We start from the raw sequence: 16,127 nt of genomic DNA on the forward strand, positions 1-16,127 counted from the left end.
AGTGCGTAAGACAAGGGAGCAAATGGGAACTTCGGTGAAGGGCGCAAGTGGGGAGGTGATAACAAGTAGTGGTGATGTGAGAAGGAGATGGAGTGAGTATTTTGAAGGTTTGTTGAATGTGTTTGATGATAGAGTGGCAGATATAGGGTGTTTTGGTCGAGGTGGTGTGCAAAGTGAGAGGGTTAGGGAAAATGATTTGGTAAACAGAGAAGAGGTAGTGAAAGCTTTGCGGAAGATGAAAGCCGGCAAGGCAGCAGGTTTGGATGGTATTGCAGTGGAATTTATTAAAAAAGGGGGTGACTGTATTGTTGACTGGTTGGTAAGGTTATTTAATGTATGTATGACTCATGGTGAGGTGCCTGAGGATTGGCGGAATGCGTGCATAGTGCCATTGTACAAAGGCAAAGGGGATAAGAGTGAGTGCTCAAATTACAGAGGTATAAGTTTGTTGAGTATTCCTGGTAAATTATATGGGAGGGTATTGATTGAGAGGGTGAAGGCATGTACAGAGCATCAGATTGGGGAAGAGCAGTGTGGTTTCAGAAGTGGTAGAGGATGTGTGGATCAGGTGTTTGCTTTGAAGAATGTATGTGAGAAATACTTAGAAAAGCAAATGGATTTGTATGTAGCATTTATGGATCTGGAGAAGGCATATGATAGAGTTGATAGAGATGCTCTGTGGAAGGTATTAAGAATATATGGTGTGGGAGGAAAGTTGTTAGAAGCAGTGAAAAGTTTTTATCGAGGATGTAAGGCATGTGTACGTGTAGGAAGAGAGGAAAGTGATTGGTTCTCAGTGAATGTAGGTTTGCGGCAGGGGTGTGTGATGTCTCCATGGTTGTTTAATTTGTTTATGGATGGGGTTGTTAGGGAGGTAAATGCAAGAGTTTTGGAAAGAGGGGCAAGTATGAAGTCTGTTGGGGATGAGAGAGCTTGGGAAGTGAGTCAGTTGTTGTTCGCTGATGATACAGTGCTGGTGGCTGATTCATGTGAGAAACTGCAGAAGCTGGTGACTGAGTTTGGAAAAGTGTGTGGAAGAAGAAAGTTAAGAGTAAATGTGAATAAGAGCAAGGTTATTAGGTACAGTAGGGTTGAGGGTCAAGTCAAGTGGGAGGTGAGTTTGAATGGAGAAAAACTGGAGGAAGTGAAGTGTTTTAGATATCTGGGAGTGGATCTGGCAGCGGATGGAACCATGGAAGCGGAAGTGGATCATAGGGTGGGGGAGGGGGCGAAAATCCTGGGGGCCTTGAAGAATGTGTGGAAGTCGAGAACATTATCTCGGAAAGCAAAAATGGGTATGTTTGAAGGAATAGTGGTTCCAACAATGTTGTATGGTTGCGAGGCGTGGGCTATGGATAGAGTTGTGCGCAGGAGGATGGATGTGCTGGAAATGAGATGTTTGAGGACAATGTGTGGTGTGAGGTGGTTTGATCGAGTGAGTAACGTAAGGGTAAGAGAGATGTGTGGAAATAAAAAGAGCGTGGTTGAGAGAGCAGAGGAGGGTGTTTTGAAGTGGTTTGGGCACATGGAGAGGATGAGTGAGGAGAGATTGACCAAGAGGATATATGTGTCGGAGGTGGAGGGAACAAGGAGAAGAGGGAGACCAAATTGGAGGTGGAAAGATGGAGTGAAAAAAATTTTGTGTGATCGGGGCCTGAGCATGCAGGAGGGTGAAAGGAGGGCAAGGAATAGAGTGAATTGGAGCGATGTGGTATACCGGGGTTGACGTGCTGTCAGTGGATTGAAGCAGGGCATGTGAAGCGTCTGGGGTAAACCATGGAAAGCTGTGTAGGTATGTATATTTGCGTGTGTGGACGTATGTATATACATGTGTATGGGGGGGGGTTGGGCCATTTCTTTCGTCTGTTTCCTTGCGCTACCTCGCAAACGCGGGAGACAGCGACAAAGTAAAATAAAATAAAAATAATAATATACACGTAATCCAATAACGCTCTCTGGCCATCTCTCCTACTTACATAAGTATACTTATGTATATCTCGCTTTTTAAACCAGGTATTCCCAATCATCACTCCTTTTTCAGCACATAAATCTACAAGCTCTTCACCATTTCCATTTACAACACTGAACACCCCATGTATACCAATTATTCCCTCAACTGCCACATTACTCACCTTTGCATTCAAATCATCCATCACTATAACCCGGTCTCGTGCATCAAAACCACTAACACACTCATTCAGGTGCTCCCAAAACACTTGCCCCTCTTGATCTTTCTTCTCATGCCCAGGTGCATATGCACCAATAATCACCCACCTCTCTCCATCAACTTTCAGTTTTACCCATATTAATCGAGAATTTACTTTCTTACACTCTATCACATACTCCCACAACTCCTGTTTCAGGAGTATTGCTACTCCTTCCCTTGCTCTTGTCCTCTCACTAACCCCTGACTTTACTCCCCAGACATTCCCAAACCACTCTTCCCCTTTACCCTTGAGCTTCGTTTCACTCAGAGCCAAAACATCCAGGTTCCTTTCCTCAAACATACTACCTATCTCTCCTTTTTTCACATCTTGGTTACATCCACACACATTTAGGCACCCCACTCTGAGCCTTCGAGGAGGATGAGCACTCCCCGCGTGACTCCTTCTTCTGTTTCCCATTTTAGAAAGTTAATACAAGGAGGGGAGGATTTCTGGCCCCCCGCGCCCGTCCCCTCTAGTCGCTTTCTACGACACGCGAGGAATACGTGGGAAGTATTCTTTCACCCCTATCCCCAGGGATAATATACATATATATATACATATACACATACACACACATACACATACATACGCACATATACACACACACACACATACATATATATACATATGAAAAATGTAAGAAACAATTTAGAAAACTGAAACTTCTAGCTTGAAATGAATGAAAAAAATGAATGTCACATAATGGTTCAACCTCTGGCTATGGAAAAAAGGAAATGTATAATTTATTTACAGGCGTGCGAAAGAGAGACTTTTGGATGTTAATGTGTTGAGAGGTGCAACTGGAGGGATGTCTGATCATTATCTTGTGGAGGCTAAGGTGAAGATTTGTATAGGGTTTCCAGAAAAGAAGAGTGAATGTTGGGGTGAAGAGGGTGGTGAGAGTAAGTGAGCTTGAGAAGGAGACCTGTGTGAGGAAGTACCAGGAGAGACTGAGTACAGAATGGAAAAAGGTGAGAACAATGGAAGTAAGGGGAGTGGGGGAGGAATGGGATGTATTTAGGGAATCAGTGATGGATTGCACAAAAGATGCTTGTGGCATGAGAAGAGTGGGAGGTGGGTTGATTAGAAAGGGTAGTGAGTGGTGGGATGAAGAAGTAAGAGTATTAGTGAAAGAGAAGAGAGAGGCATTTGGACGATTTTTGCAGGGAAAAAATGCAATTGAGTGGGAGATGTATAAAAGAAAGAGACAGGAGGTCAAGAGAAAGGTGCAAGAGGTGAAAAAAAGGGCAAATGAGAGTTGGGGTGAGAGAGTATCATCAAATTTTAGGGAGAATAAAAAGATGTTCTGGAAGGAGGTAAATAAAGTGCGTAAGACAAGGGAACAAATGGGAACTTCAGTGAAGGGCGTAAATGGGGAGGTGATAACAAGTAGTGGTGATGTGAGAAGGAGATGGAATGAGTATTTTGAAGGTTTGTTGAATGTGTTTGATAATAGAGTGGCAGATATAGGGTGTTTTGGTCGAGGTGGTGTGCAAAGTGAGAGGGTTAGGGAAAATGATTTGGTAAACAGAGAAGAGGTAGTGAAAGCTTTGCGGAAGATGAAAGCCGGCAAGGCAGCAGGTTTGGATGGTATTGCAGTGGAATTTATTAAAAAAGGGGGTGACTGTATTGTTGACTGGTTGGTAAGGTTATTTAATGTATGTATGACTCATGGTGAGGTGCCTGAGGATTGGCGGAATGCGTGCATAGTGCCATTGTACAAAGGCAAAGGGGATAAGAGTGAGTGCTCAAATTACAGAGGTATAAGTTTGTTGAGTATTCCTGGCAAATTATATGGGAGGGTATTGATTGAGAGGGTGAAGGCATGTACAGAGCATCAGATTGGGGAAGAGCAGTGTGGTTTCAGAAGTGGTAGAGGATGTGTGGATCAGGTGTTTGCTTTGAGGAATGTATGTGAGAAATACTTAGAAAAACAAATGGATTTGTATGTAGCATTTATGGATCTGGAGAAGGCATATGATAGAGTTGATAGAGATGCTCTGTGGAAGGTATTAAGAATATATGGTGTGGGAGGAAAGTTGTTAGAAGCAGTGAAAAGTTTTTATCGAGGATGTAAGGCATGTGTACGTGTAGGAAGAGAGGAAAGTGATTGGTTCTCAGTGAATGTAGGTTTGCGGCAGGGGTGTGTGATGTCTCCATGGTTGTTTAATTTGTTTATGGATGGGGTTGTTAGGGAGGTAAATGCAAGAGTTTTGGAAAGAGGGGCAAGTATGAAGTCTGTTGGGGATGAGAGAGCTTGGGAAGTGAGTCAGTTGTTGTTCGCTGATGATACAGCACTGGTGGCTGATTCATGTGAGAAACTGCAGAAGCTGGTGACTGAGTTTGGTAAAGTGTGTGGAAGAAGAAAGTTAAGAGTAAATGTGAATAAGAGCAAGGTTATTAGGTACAGTAGGGTTGAGGGTCAAGTCAATTGGGAGGTGAGTTTGAATGGAGAAAAACTGGAGGAAGTGAAGTGTTTTAGATATCTGGGAGTGGATCTGGCAGCGGATGGAACCATGGAAGTGGAAGTGAATCATAGGGTGGGGGAGGGGGCGAAAATTCTGGGGGCCTTGAAGAATGTGTGGAAGTCGAGAACATTATCTCGGAAAGCAAAAATGGGTATGTTTGAAGGAATAGTGGTTCCAACAATGTTGTATGGTTGCGAGGCGTGGGCTATGGATAGAGTTGTGCACAGGAGGATGGATGTGCTGGAAATGAGATGTTTGAGGACAATGTGTGGTGTGAGGTGGTTTGATCGAGTGAGTAACGTAAGGGTAAGAGAGATGTGTGGAAATAAAAAGAGCGTGGTTGAGAGAGCAGAAGAGGGTGTTTTGAAGTGGTTTGGGCACATGGAGAGGATGAGTGAGGAAAGGTTGACCAAGAGGATATATGTGTCGGAGGTGGAGGGAACAAGGAGAAGAGGGAGACCAAATTGGAGGTGGAAAGATGGAGTGAAAAAGATTTTGTGTGATCGGGGCCTGAACATGCAGGAGGGTGAAAGGAGGGCAAGGAATAGAGTGAATTGGAGCGATGTGGTATACCGGGGTTGACGTGCTGTCAGTGGATTGAATCAAGGCATGTGAAGCGTCTGGGGTAAGCCATGGAAAGCTGTGTAGGTATGTATATTTGCGTGTGTGGACGTATGTATATACATGTGTATGGGGGGGGTTGGGCCATTTCTTTCGTCTGTTTCCTTGCGCTACCTCGCAAACGCGGGAGACAGCGACAAAGTATAATAAAAATAAATAAAAAATATATATATATATATATATATATGTAAGTAGGAGAGATGGCCAGAGAGTGTTAATGAATTACGTGTTAACTGATACGCGCGTGAAAGAGAGAGTTTTGGGTGTTAACGTGCTGAGAGGTGGAACTGGAGGTATGTCTGATCATTATCTTGTGGAGGCGAAGGTGAAGATTTGTAGAGGTTTTCAGAAAAGAAGAGAGAATGTTGGGGTGAAGAGAGTGGTGAGAGTAAGTGAGCTTTGGAAGGAGACTTATGTGAGTAAGTACCAGGAGAGTCTGAGTGCAGAATGGAAAAAGGTGAGAGAAAAGGATGTAAGGGGAGTGGGTGAGAAGTGGGATGTACTTAGGGAAGCAGTGATGGCTTGCGCAAAAGATTCTTGTGGCGTGAGAAAGGTGGGAGGTGGGCATATTAGAAAGGGTAGTGAGTGGTGGGATGAAGAAGTAAGATAATTAAACATAGAGAAGAGAGAGGCATTTGGACATTTTTTGCAGGGAAATAGTGCAAATGAGTGGGAGATGTATAAAAGAAAGAGGCAGGAAGTTAAGAGAGAGTTGCAAGATGTAAAAAAGAGGGCAAATGAGAGTTGGGGTAAGAGAGTATCATTAAATTTTAGGGAGAATAAAAGGACGTTTTGGAATGAGGTAAATAAAGTGTGTAAGGATAGAAGAAATGGGAACATTGGTGAAGGGGGCTAATAAGGAGGATATTAACACGTAGTGGTGATGTGAGGAGATGGAGTGAGTATTTTGAAGGTTTGTCGAATGTGTTAGATGATAGAATGGCAGATATAGGGTGTTTTGATCGAGGTGGTGTGCGAAGTGAGAGGGTCAGGGAGAATGATTTGGTAAACAGAGAAGAGGTAGTAAAAGTTTTGCGGAAGATCAAAGACCGGAAGGCGGCGGGTTTGAATGGTATTGCAGTGGAATTTATTAAAAAAGGGCGTGACTGTGTTTTTGACTGGTTGGGAAGGATATTCAATGTATGTATGGCTTATGGTGAAGTGCCTGAGGATTGGCAGAATGCATGCATAGTGCCATTGTACAAAGGCAAAGGGGATAAAGGTGAGTGCTCAAATGACAGAGGTATAAGTTTGTTGAGTATTCCTAGGAAATATATGGGAGGGTATTGATTGAGAGGGTGAAGGCACGTACAGAGCATCAGATTAGGGAGAAGCAGTGTGGTTTCAGAAGTGGTAGAGGATGTGTGGATCAGGTGTTTGCTTTGAAGAATGTATGTGAGAAATACCTAGTAAAACAAATGGATTTGCTTGGAGCATTTATGGATCTGGAGAAGGCATATGATAGAGTTGATAGGGATGCTCTGTGGAAGGTATTAAAAATATATGGTATGGGAGGCAAATTGCTAAAAGCAGTGAAAAGATTTTATTGAGGATATAAGGTATGTGTACAAGTACGAAGAGAGGAAAGTGATTGGTTCTCAGTGAATGTCGGTTTGAGGCAGGGATGCGTGATGTCTCAATTGTTGTTTAATTTGTTTATGGATGGGGTGTTAGAGAAGCGAATGCAAGAGTTTTGGAGAAAGGGGCAAGTATGTAGTCTGTTGCTGTGAAAGAAGAAAGCTGAGAGTAAATGTGAATAAGAGCAAGGTTATTAGGTACAGAAGGGTTGAGGGAGAAGTCAACTGGGAGGTAAGTTTGAATGGAGAAAAACTAGAGGAAGTGAAGTGTTTTAGATATCTGGGAGTGGATTTGGCAGAGGATGGAACCATGGAAGCGGAAGTGAGTCACAGGGTTAAGGAGGGGGCGAAAGTTCTGGGAGAGTTTAAAGATATGTACAAAGCAAGAACATTATCTGGCAAAGCAAAAATGGGTATGTTTGAAGGAATAGTGGTTCCATACATGTTATATGGTTGCGAGGTGTGGGCTATAGATAGGGTTGTGCGGAGGAGGGTGGATGTGTTGGAAATGAGATGTTTGAGGACAATATGTGGTGGGAGGTGGTTTGATTGAGTAAGTAATGAAAGGGTAAGAGAGATGTTTGGTAATAAGAGGAGTGTGGTTGAGAGAGCAGAAGAGGGTGTTTTGAAATGGTTTGGTCACATGGAGAGAATGAGAGAGGAAAGATTGACCAAGAGGATATATGTGTCGGAGGTGGAGGGAACGAGGAGAAGAGGGAGACCAAATTGGAGGTGGAAAGATGGAGTGAAAAAGATTTTGTGTGATCGGGGCCTGAACATGCAGGAGGGTGAAAGGAGGGCAAGGAATAGAGTAAATTGGAGCGATGTGGTATACCGTGGTTGACGTGCTGTCAGTGGATTGAATCAGGGCATGTGAAGCATCTGGGGTAAACCATGGAAAGCTGTGTAGGTGTGTATATTTGTGTGTGTGGACGTATGTATATACATGTGTATGGGGGGGGGTTGGGCCATTTCTTTCGTCTGTTTCCTTGCGCTACCTCGCAAACGCGGGAGACAGCGACAAAGTATAATGAATATAAAAAATAAATAAAATATATATATATATATATATATATTTATATATATATATATATATATATATATATATATATATATATATATATATATATATATATATATATACATTATTTATTTATCTATATATATATATATATATATATATATATATATATATATATATATATATTAATAATAATATATATATATATATATATATATATATATATATATATATATAATATATATATATATATATATATATATATATATATATTTTTTTTTCACACGATTCGCCATTTCCCGCGTTAGCGAGGTAGCGTTAAGAACAGAGGACTGAGCCTTTGAGGGAATATCCTCACTTAGCCCCCTTCTCTGTTCCTTCTTTTGGAAAATTAAAAACGAGAGGGGAGGATTTCCAGCCCCCCTCTCCCTTCCCTTTTAGTCGCCTTCTACGACACGCAGGGAATACGTGAGAAGTATTCTTTCTCCCCTATCCCCAGGGATATATATATATATATATATATATATATATATATATATATATATATATATATATATATATATATATATATATATTATTTATTTATTTATTTTGCTTTGTCGCTGTCTCCCGAGTTTGCGAGGTAGCGCAAGGAAACAGATGAAAGAAATGGCCCAACCTACCCCCATACACAATGTATATACATACACGTCCACACACACAAATATACACACCTATACATCTCAATGTACACATATATATACACACACAGACACATACATATATACCCATGCACACAATTCACACTGCCTTTATATATTCCCATCGCCACCTCGCCACGCATGGAATACCATCCCCCTCCCCCCTCATGTGCGCGAGGTAGCACTAGGAAAAGACAACAAAGGCCCCATTCATTCACACTCAGTCTCTAGCTGTCATGCAATAATGCCCGAAACCACAGCTCCCTTTCCACATCCAGGTCCCACACAACTTTCCATGGTTTACCCCAGACGCTTCACGTGCCCTGATTCAATCCACTGACAGCACGTCAACCCCGGTACACCACATCGATCCAATTCATTCTATTCCTTGCCCTGCTTTCACCCTCCTGCATGTTCATGCCCCGATCACACAAAATCTTTTTCACTCCATAGAAGGCGACTAGAGGGGACTGGAGCGGGGGGGCCAGAAATCCTTCCCTCCTTGTATTTTTTAACTTCCTAAAATGGGAAACAGAAGAAGGAGTCACGCAGGGAGTGCTCATCCTCCTCGAAGGCTCAGACTGGGGTGTCTAAATGTGTGTGGATGTAACCAAGATGTGAAAAAAGGAGAGATAGGTAGTATGTTTGAGGAAAGGAACCTGGATGTTTTGGCTCTGAGTGAAATGAAGCTCAAGGGTAAAGGGGAAGAGTGGTTTGGGAATGTCATGGGAGTAAAGTCAGGGGTTAGTGAGAGGACACGAGCAAGGGAAGGAGTAGCAGTACTCCTGAAACAGGAGTTGTGGGAGTATGTGATAGAATGTAAGGAAGTAAATTCTCGATTAATATGGGTAAAACTGAAAGTTGATGGAGAGAGATGGGTGATTATTGGTGCATATGCACCTGGGCATGAGAAGAAAGATCATGAGAGGCAAGTGTTTTGGGAGCAGCTGAATGAGTGTGTTAGTGGTTTTGATGCACGAGACCAGGTTATAGTGATGAGTGATTTGAATGCAAAGGTGAGTAATGTGGCAGTTGAGGGAATAATTGGTATACATGGGGTGTTCAGTGTTGTAAATGGAAATGGTGAAGAGCTTGTAGATTTATGTGCTGAAAAAGGACTGGTGATTTAAAAAGCGAGATATACATAAGTATATGAATGTAAATAGGAGAGATGGCCAGAGAGCGTTATTGGATTAGGTGTTAATTGACAGGCGCGCGAAAGAGAGACTTTTGGATGTTAATGTGCTGAGAGGTGCAACTGGAGGGATGTCTGATCATTATCTTGTGGAGGCTAAGGTGAAGATTTGCATGGGTTTTCAGAAAAGGAGAGTGAATGTTGGGGTGAAGAGGGTGGTAAGAGTAAGTGAGTTTGGGAAGGAGACTTGTGTGAGGAAGTACCAGGAGAGACTGAGTACAGAATGGAAAAAGGTGAGAACAATGGAAGCAAAGGGAGTGGGGGAGGAATGGGATGTATTTAGGGAATCGGTGATGGATTGCGCAAAAGATGCTTGTGGCATGAGAAGAGTGGGAGGTGGGTTGATTAGAAAGGGTAGTGAGTGGTGGGATGAAGAAGTAAGATTATTAGTGAAAGAGAAGAGAGAGGCATTTGGATGATTTTTGCAGGGAAAAAATGCAATTGAGTGGGAGATGTATAAAAGAAAGAGACAGGAGGTCAAGAGAAAGGTGCAAGAGGTGAAAAAGAGGGCAAATGAGAGTTGGGGTAAGAGAGTATCATTAAATTTTAGGGAGAATAAAAAGATGTTCAGGAAGGAGGTAAATAAAGTGCGTAAGACAAGGGAGCAAATGGGAACTTCAGTGAAGGGCGCAAATGGAGAGGTGATAACAGGTAGTGGTGATGTGAGAAGGAGATGGAGTGAGTATTTTGAAGGTTTGTTGAATGTGTTTGATGATAGAGTGGCAGATATAGGGTGTTTTGGTCAAGGTGGTGTGCAAAGTGAGAGGGTTAGGGAAAATGATTTGGTAAACAGAGAAGAGGTAGTAAAAGCTTTGCGGAAGATGAAAGCCGGCAAGGCAGCAGGTTTGGATGGTATTGCAGTGGAATTTATTAAACAAGGGGGTGACTGTATTATTGACTGGTTTGTAAGGTTATCTAATGTATGTATGACTCATGGTGAGGTGCCTGAGGATTGGGAGAATGCGTGCATAGTGCCATTGTACAAAGGCAAAGGGGATAAGAGTGAGTGCTCAAATTTCAGAGGTATAAGTTTGTTGAGTATTCCTGGTAAATTATATGGGAGGGTATTGATTGAGAGGGTGAAGGCATGTACAGAGCATCAGATTGGGGAAGAGCAGTGTGGTTTCAGAAGTGGTAGAGGATGTGTGGATCAGGTGTTTGCTTTGAAGAATGTATGTGAGAAATACTTAGAAAAGCAAATGGATTTGTATGTAGCATTTATGGATCTGGAGAAGGCATATGATAGAGTTGATAGAGATGCTCTGTGGAAGGTATTAAGAATATATGGTGAGGGAGGCAAGTTGTTAGAAACAGTGAAAAGTTTTTATCGAGGATGTAAGGCATGTGTACGTGTAGGAAGAGAGGAAAGTGATTGGTTCTCAGTGAATGTAGGTTTGCGGCAGGGGTGTGTGATGTCTCCATGGTTGTTTAATTTGTTTATGGATGGGGTTGTTAGGGAGGTAAATGCAAGAGTTTCGGAAAGAGGGGCAAGTATGAAGTCTGTTGTGGATGAGAGAGCTTGGGAAGTGAGTCAGTTGTTGTTCGCTGATGATACAGTGCTGGTGGCTGATTCATGTGAGAAACTGCCAAAGCTGGTGACTGAGTTTGGTAAAGTGTGTGAAAGAAGAAAGTTAAGAGTAAATGTGAATAAGAGCAAGGTTATTAGGTACAGTAGGGTTGAGGGTCAAGTCAATTGGGAGGTAAGTTTGAATGGAGAAAAACTGGAGGAAGTAAAGTGTTTTAGATATCTGGGAGTGGATCTGGCAGCGGATGGAACCATTGAAGCGGAAGTGGATCATAGGGTGGGGGAGGGGCGAAAATCCTGGGAGCCTTGAAGAATGTGTGGAAATCGAGAACATTATCTTGGAGAGCAAAAATGGGTATGTTTGAAGGAATAGTGGTTCCAACAATGTTGTATGGTTGCGAGGCGTGGGCTATGGATAGAGTTGTGCGCAGGAGGGTGGATGTGCTGGAAATGAGATGTTTGAGGACAATATGTGGTGTGAGGTGGTTTGATCGAGTAAGTAACGTAAGGGTAAGAGAGATGTGTGGAAATAAAAAGAGCGTGGTTGAGAGAGCAGAAGAGGGTGTTTTGAAATGGTTTGGGCACATGGAGAGAATGAGTGAGGAAAGATTGACCAAGACGATATATGTGTCTGAGGTGGAGGGAATGAGGAGAAGTGGGAGACCAAATTGGAGGTGGAAAGATGGAGTGAAAAAGATTTTGTGTGATCGGGGCCTGAACATGCAGGAGGGTGAAAGGAGGGCAAGGAATAGAGTGAATTGGATCGATGTGGTATACTGGGGTTAACGTGCTGTCAGTGGATTGAATCAGGGCATGTGAAGCGCTGGGGTAAACCATGGAAAGCTGTGTAGGTATGTAATTTGCATGTGTGGACGTGTATGTATATACATGTTTATGGTGGTGGGTTGGGCCATTTCTTTCGTCTGTTTCCTTGCGCTACCTCGCAAACGCGGGAGACAGCGGCAAAAAAAAAAAAAAAAAAATAAAAATATATATATATATATATATCTATATATATATATATATATATATATATATATTATCCCTGGGGATAAGGGAGAAAGAATACTTCCCATGTATTCCCTGCGTGTTGTAGAAGGCGACTAAAAAGGAAGGGAGCGGGGGGCTGGAAATCCTCCCTCTCATTTTTTTTTTTTTTTTTTTTTTTTCAAAAGAAGGAACAGAGAAGGGGGCCAGGTGAGGATATTCCCTCTAAGGCCCAGTCCTCTGTTCTTAACACCACCTTGCTGATGCGGGAAATGGTGAATAGTATGGAAAAGAAAAAAAAATATATATATATATATATATATATATATATATATATATATATATATATATATATATTTTTGCTGCTGTCTCCCGCGTTTGTGAGGTAGCGCAAGGAAACAGATGAAAGAAATGGCCCAACCCACCCCCATACACATGTATATACATACGTCCACACAAGCAAATATACATACCTACACAGCTTTCCATGGTTTACCCCAGACTCTTCAAATGCCGATTCAATCCACTGACAGCACGTCAACCCCGGTATACCACATAAATTTCTATGTGCCTCAGCTGCAGAGAACTAATTCTCTACTAAATTATTTTTCCTATATCATGCCTCTGCATGCATGTGAAATTTTGATAAATCATTAGTCCTCTTCTGTTGTTCACTTTACCCTATATCTCTTTTTAACCTTGAGTATATTCCTTAAGATAAACTATTAGAGTAAAAAAAAATGCTCAGAATAAACTGTCAGTAGACAAGGGCACATGCTAATCTAGCAACATGTCTTGAATATATGCTTCCAATGCAAATCATTTATAATTAGTGTTTTTCTACCAAATACATTTTCCTTGTGGTAATGAAATTCATGATAAAAAGCAACAAGTATAATTATCATAACATTATATACATATCAATAAAAATCATTCCCATTTGGACTTCTTTTGAGTAAGATGTTGTGAACCATCTTCTGCTATTGCAACATAAGTCTTGGATTCTTGTAATTGGGACTTCATGTAAGCCAAGTAGGCTGTACTACATATAATTGCCAACACTCCAAAGGTCATAACTGCCAAGTTCTGAAAAATGTTATGAAAATTAGTTAAATTTTCCCAAAATGTAAGTCTTGAACTTTGAAAAACCCTTTCTCTCCATGGCAATATCTAGGGAGCATGAGACATTCTATAGGATACTTCTGGGAAATCAAAGTAAGAACTTTTAAACTCTCAGTATGTCTGATGAGGAAGCAATGGCCTTCTTCATCCTTTGCTAACTGCTAACCCATGGTTTTACAGGCTCATTTACTTTAGGTCTGCCCTCAGCCAATGAGTCACCACCACAGAGATTACACAACTGAACAACTCAACTCATGCTAGTAGCAGCTCTGGGCATCCACCCAAAAGTGGCTCCAGAAGGGACAGACAAAAGCTTATCAAAAAAGAGTGGAATGCAGAACAAGGCAAGAAACCACAAGGAAATGCTTGCAAGACTGCTTTGGAGAGAAAAATTTTTCAACCGTTATAAACTATATTTCTCTCCTCTGCAACTTGTCCTGCAAGCATGAGAGCATACCCGAGCAACCAGAGGGCATAACATGAAACTTGATAAAAAAGATGTAATGAAATACTTTCATATTATAAGAGTGGTGGATGAATGAAATATGATTAAGGACATGTTTAATGAAGACAGCATACAAAATTCTGAAGAAGTTGTTTGATAGAAGAGAATGTTTAAGAAATGGGACCCCAAGAGTGTAAAACTCCCTTTCTGTACAATGCAAATAAGCAATTAAGTGCATGAAGGAGGCCTAGAAGAAAAATTCAAATAAGATCAAATCAAATTGCAAAAATAGATACCTTTAATGATGGTTCAGAGGCACACAGAAATCTGTCTCCCCTGAATTATGAATCCCTAGAGTTACACAGTATAAACTAAGCAAACATCTGATGAAGGTGTTAGATGAGTTGATGTCCTCCAAGAAAATATTTCTCAGGAAGGATTAGGTACAGACAGCTTCCCTTACATCGTGTGCTCTACCATAAAACCTAGGTTGAGCTAATAAAACCTGTTTTTTATCCAGGTAGAGATAACTAATACTGAATTTATTTTTCTTTTATCCAGATCGATATATTCCATGCTGTAAAAGGTTTTAAAGTTCATGGGTGTACATATGATTGGTCCTCTTGATAATCTCTGGTAAAACCAAAAAGGTCTCTAAAAGTGGATGACAGACCTAGAAGTTATCTTAAGAAAAACCATCAACTATTTCCAAATCACCCCAACCTTGAAAGATACTGCACAACTCAGAACATTCTTCTACTGCTGAGCGAGATGAAAAGCACAGCATACCACCAGTTCTGCTTAACGGGCCCAAGTGTTCATCAGTAGTGCACCCCTATTCACTCAGCTGTTAGAGAACAATCTGCATTGTGCAATAACCTTCCAAGTTGGATAATTTTGGAATAAATGACTGTTGTGCTAATGATAACGAGAATATTCCAGTCGCTTTATATTTAAACAACAGAACCATTTCTAAATTCTAGTTTCACTCTTTGCTAAGATTTGGTTCATCTTAACCCATAAGAGATTGCTATCAAAAAAAAGATTTTTGTATGTGGAAATAATGTGTAATTTACTAACTCTCCTTCCAGAGCCTAAGGTCATAAGGGGAAAATTTTCTTAAGATGCATGAGCTAACTGCCACAAAACTATCAAACTAAAAGTTCTAGCATTTTTGAAAGTTTCAACTTCGGTTGTGGTTGTGAAGCAACTGGTCTGATGATATGTAAATGCCTTAACCCTCACAAGCAATACCCTCCCATATAACTTACCAGGTATACTCAACAAACATATACCTCTGCAATTTGACAACTCACCTTTATCCCTCTTTATACAGTAGCACTATACATGCATTCTGCCAATCCTCAGGCACCTCACCATGATTCATACTTACACTGAAAATCCTTACCAGCCAAGCAACAGCACAGTCAAACCCTTTCTTAATAAATTCAGCTGAATCACCATCCACTCCAGATGCCTTGCTACATTTCATCGTGTGCAAGGTTTTCACAAACTCCTCTCTTCACCATGTTTACCATTACTCTCTCACTTTAAATACCATCCTGACAAAAAAAACCCTACATCTGTCACTCTATCATCAAAAATATTTAACATTCTTTCAAAATACTCACTACATCTACTCCTTACAACATCACTATGTGTTAACACTTCTCCTTTGGCCCCCTTAACCGATGTTCCCCTATGTTTTCTGGTCTTTTGCAAATTATTTGCCTCCTTCCTGAACATCATATTCTCTCTAAAGTTTACTGATATTTGCTCACCCCAACTCTAGTGAATGATAAAAGGGAGGCATTTGGTCAGCAATTACAAGGAAGGAGTTCAAATGATTGGGAGATATATAGGAGAAAGAAGCAGGAGGTCAAAAGGAAGGTGCAGGGGTGGAATAAGAGGGCAAATGAGAGTTACAGTGAAAGTATCATTAAACTTTAGGGACAATAAAACAAGAAAAGAAACGGAAACATTAGTGAAGAGGGCAAAATTGGAGGTGACGCCTGCTCACTCTAAATAGTGAATAAGAAAAGAGTGGCATTTGGTCAGTACTTACAAGGAAGGAGTTCAAATGAATGGGAGATATATAAGAGAAAGCAGCAGGTCAAGGAAGGTGCAGAGGTTGAAAAAAAGCAACAAATGAGAGTTATGTTGAGTATCAATAAACTTTAGGGACAATAAGGTGTTTTGGAATGAGGTAAATGACATGTGAGACAAGAGAACAAGTAGGAACATCAGTGAAGAGGGCAAAAGAGGAGGTGATAACAATT

At 41.2% G+C, this 16,127-nt stretch overlaps 1 protein-coding gene across 1 annotated transcript in view; it reads right to left on the bottom strand.

Moving 5' to 3' along the window:
- Positions 1-13,160: 13,160 nt before the first annotated feature.
- The window catches only part of LOC139758848 (small integral membrane protein 8), a 55,916-nt gene continuing 52,949 nt past the window's right edge, over positions 13,161-16,127 (bottom strand). Inside the window, exon 3 of the mRNA XM_071680706.1 lies at positions 13,161-13,367. Within this exon, the coding sequence (XP_071536807.1) occupies positions 13,212-13,367 (156 nt within the window). The 3' untranslated portion in view covers positions 13,161-13,211. The remainder of the gene's footprint in view (positions 13,368-16,127) is intronic.

This window comes from Panulirus ornatus, chromosome 31, assembly GCF_036320965.1.
Source record: "Panulirus ornatus isolate Po-2019 chromosome 31, ASM3632096v1, whole genome shotgun sequence".
NCBI classification, from domain to species: domain Eukaryota; kingdom Metazoa; phylum Arthropoda; class Malacostraca; order Decapoda; family Palinuridae; genus Panulirus; species Panulirus ornatus.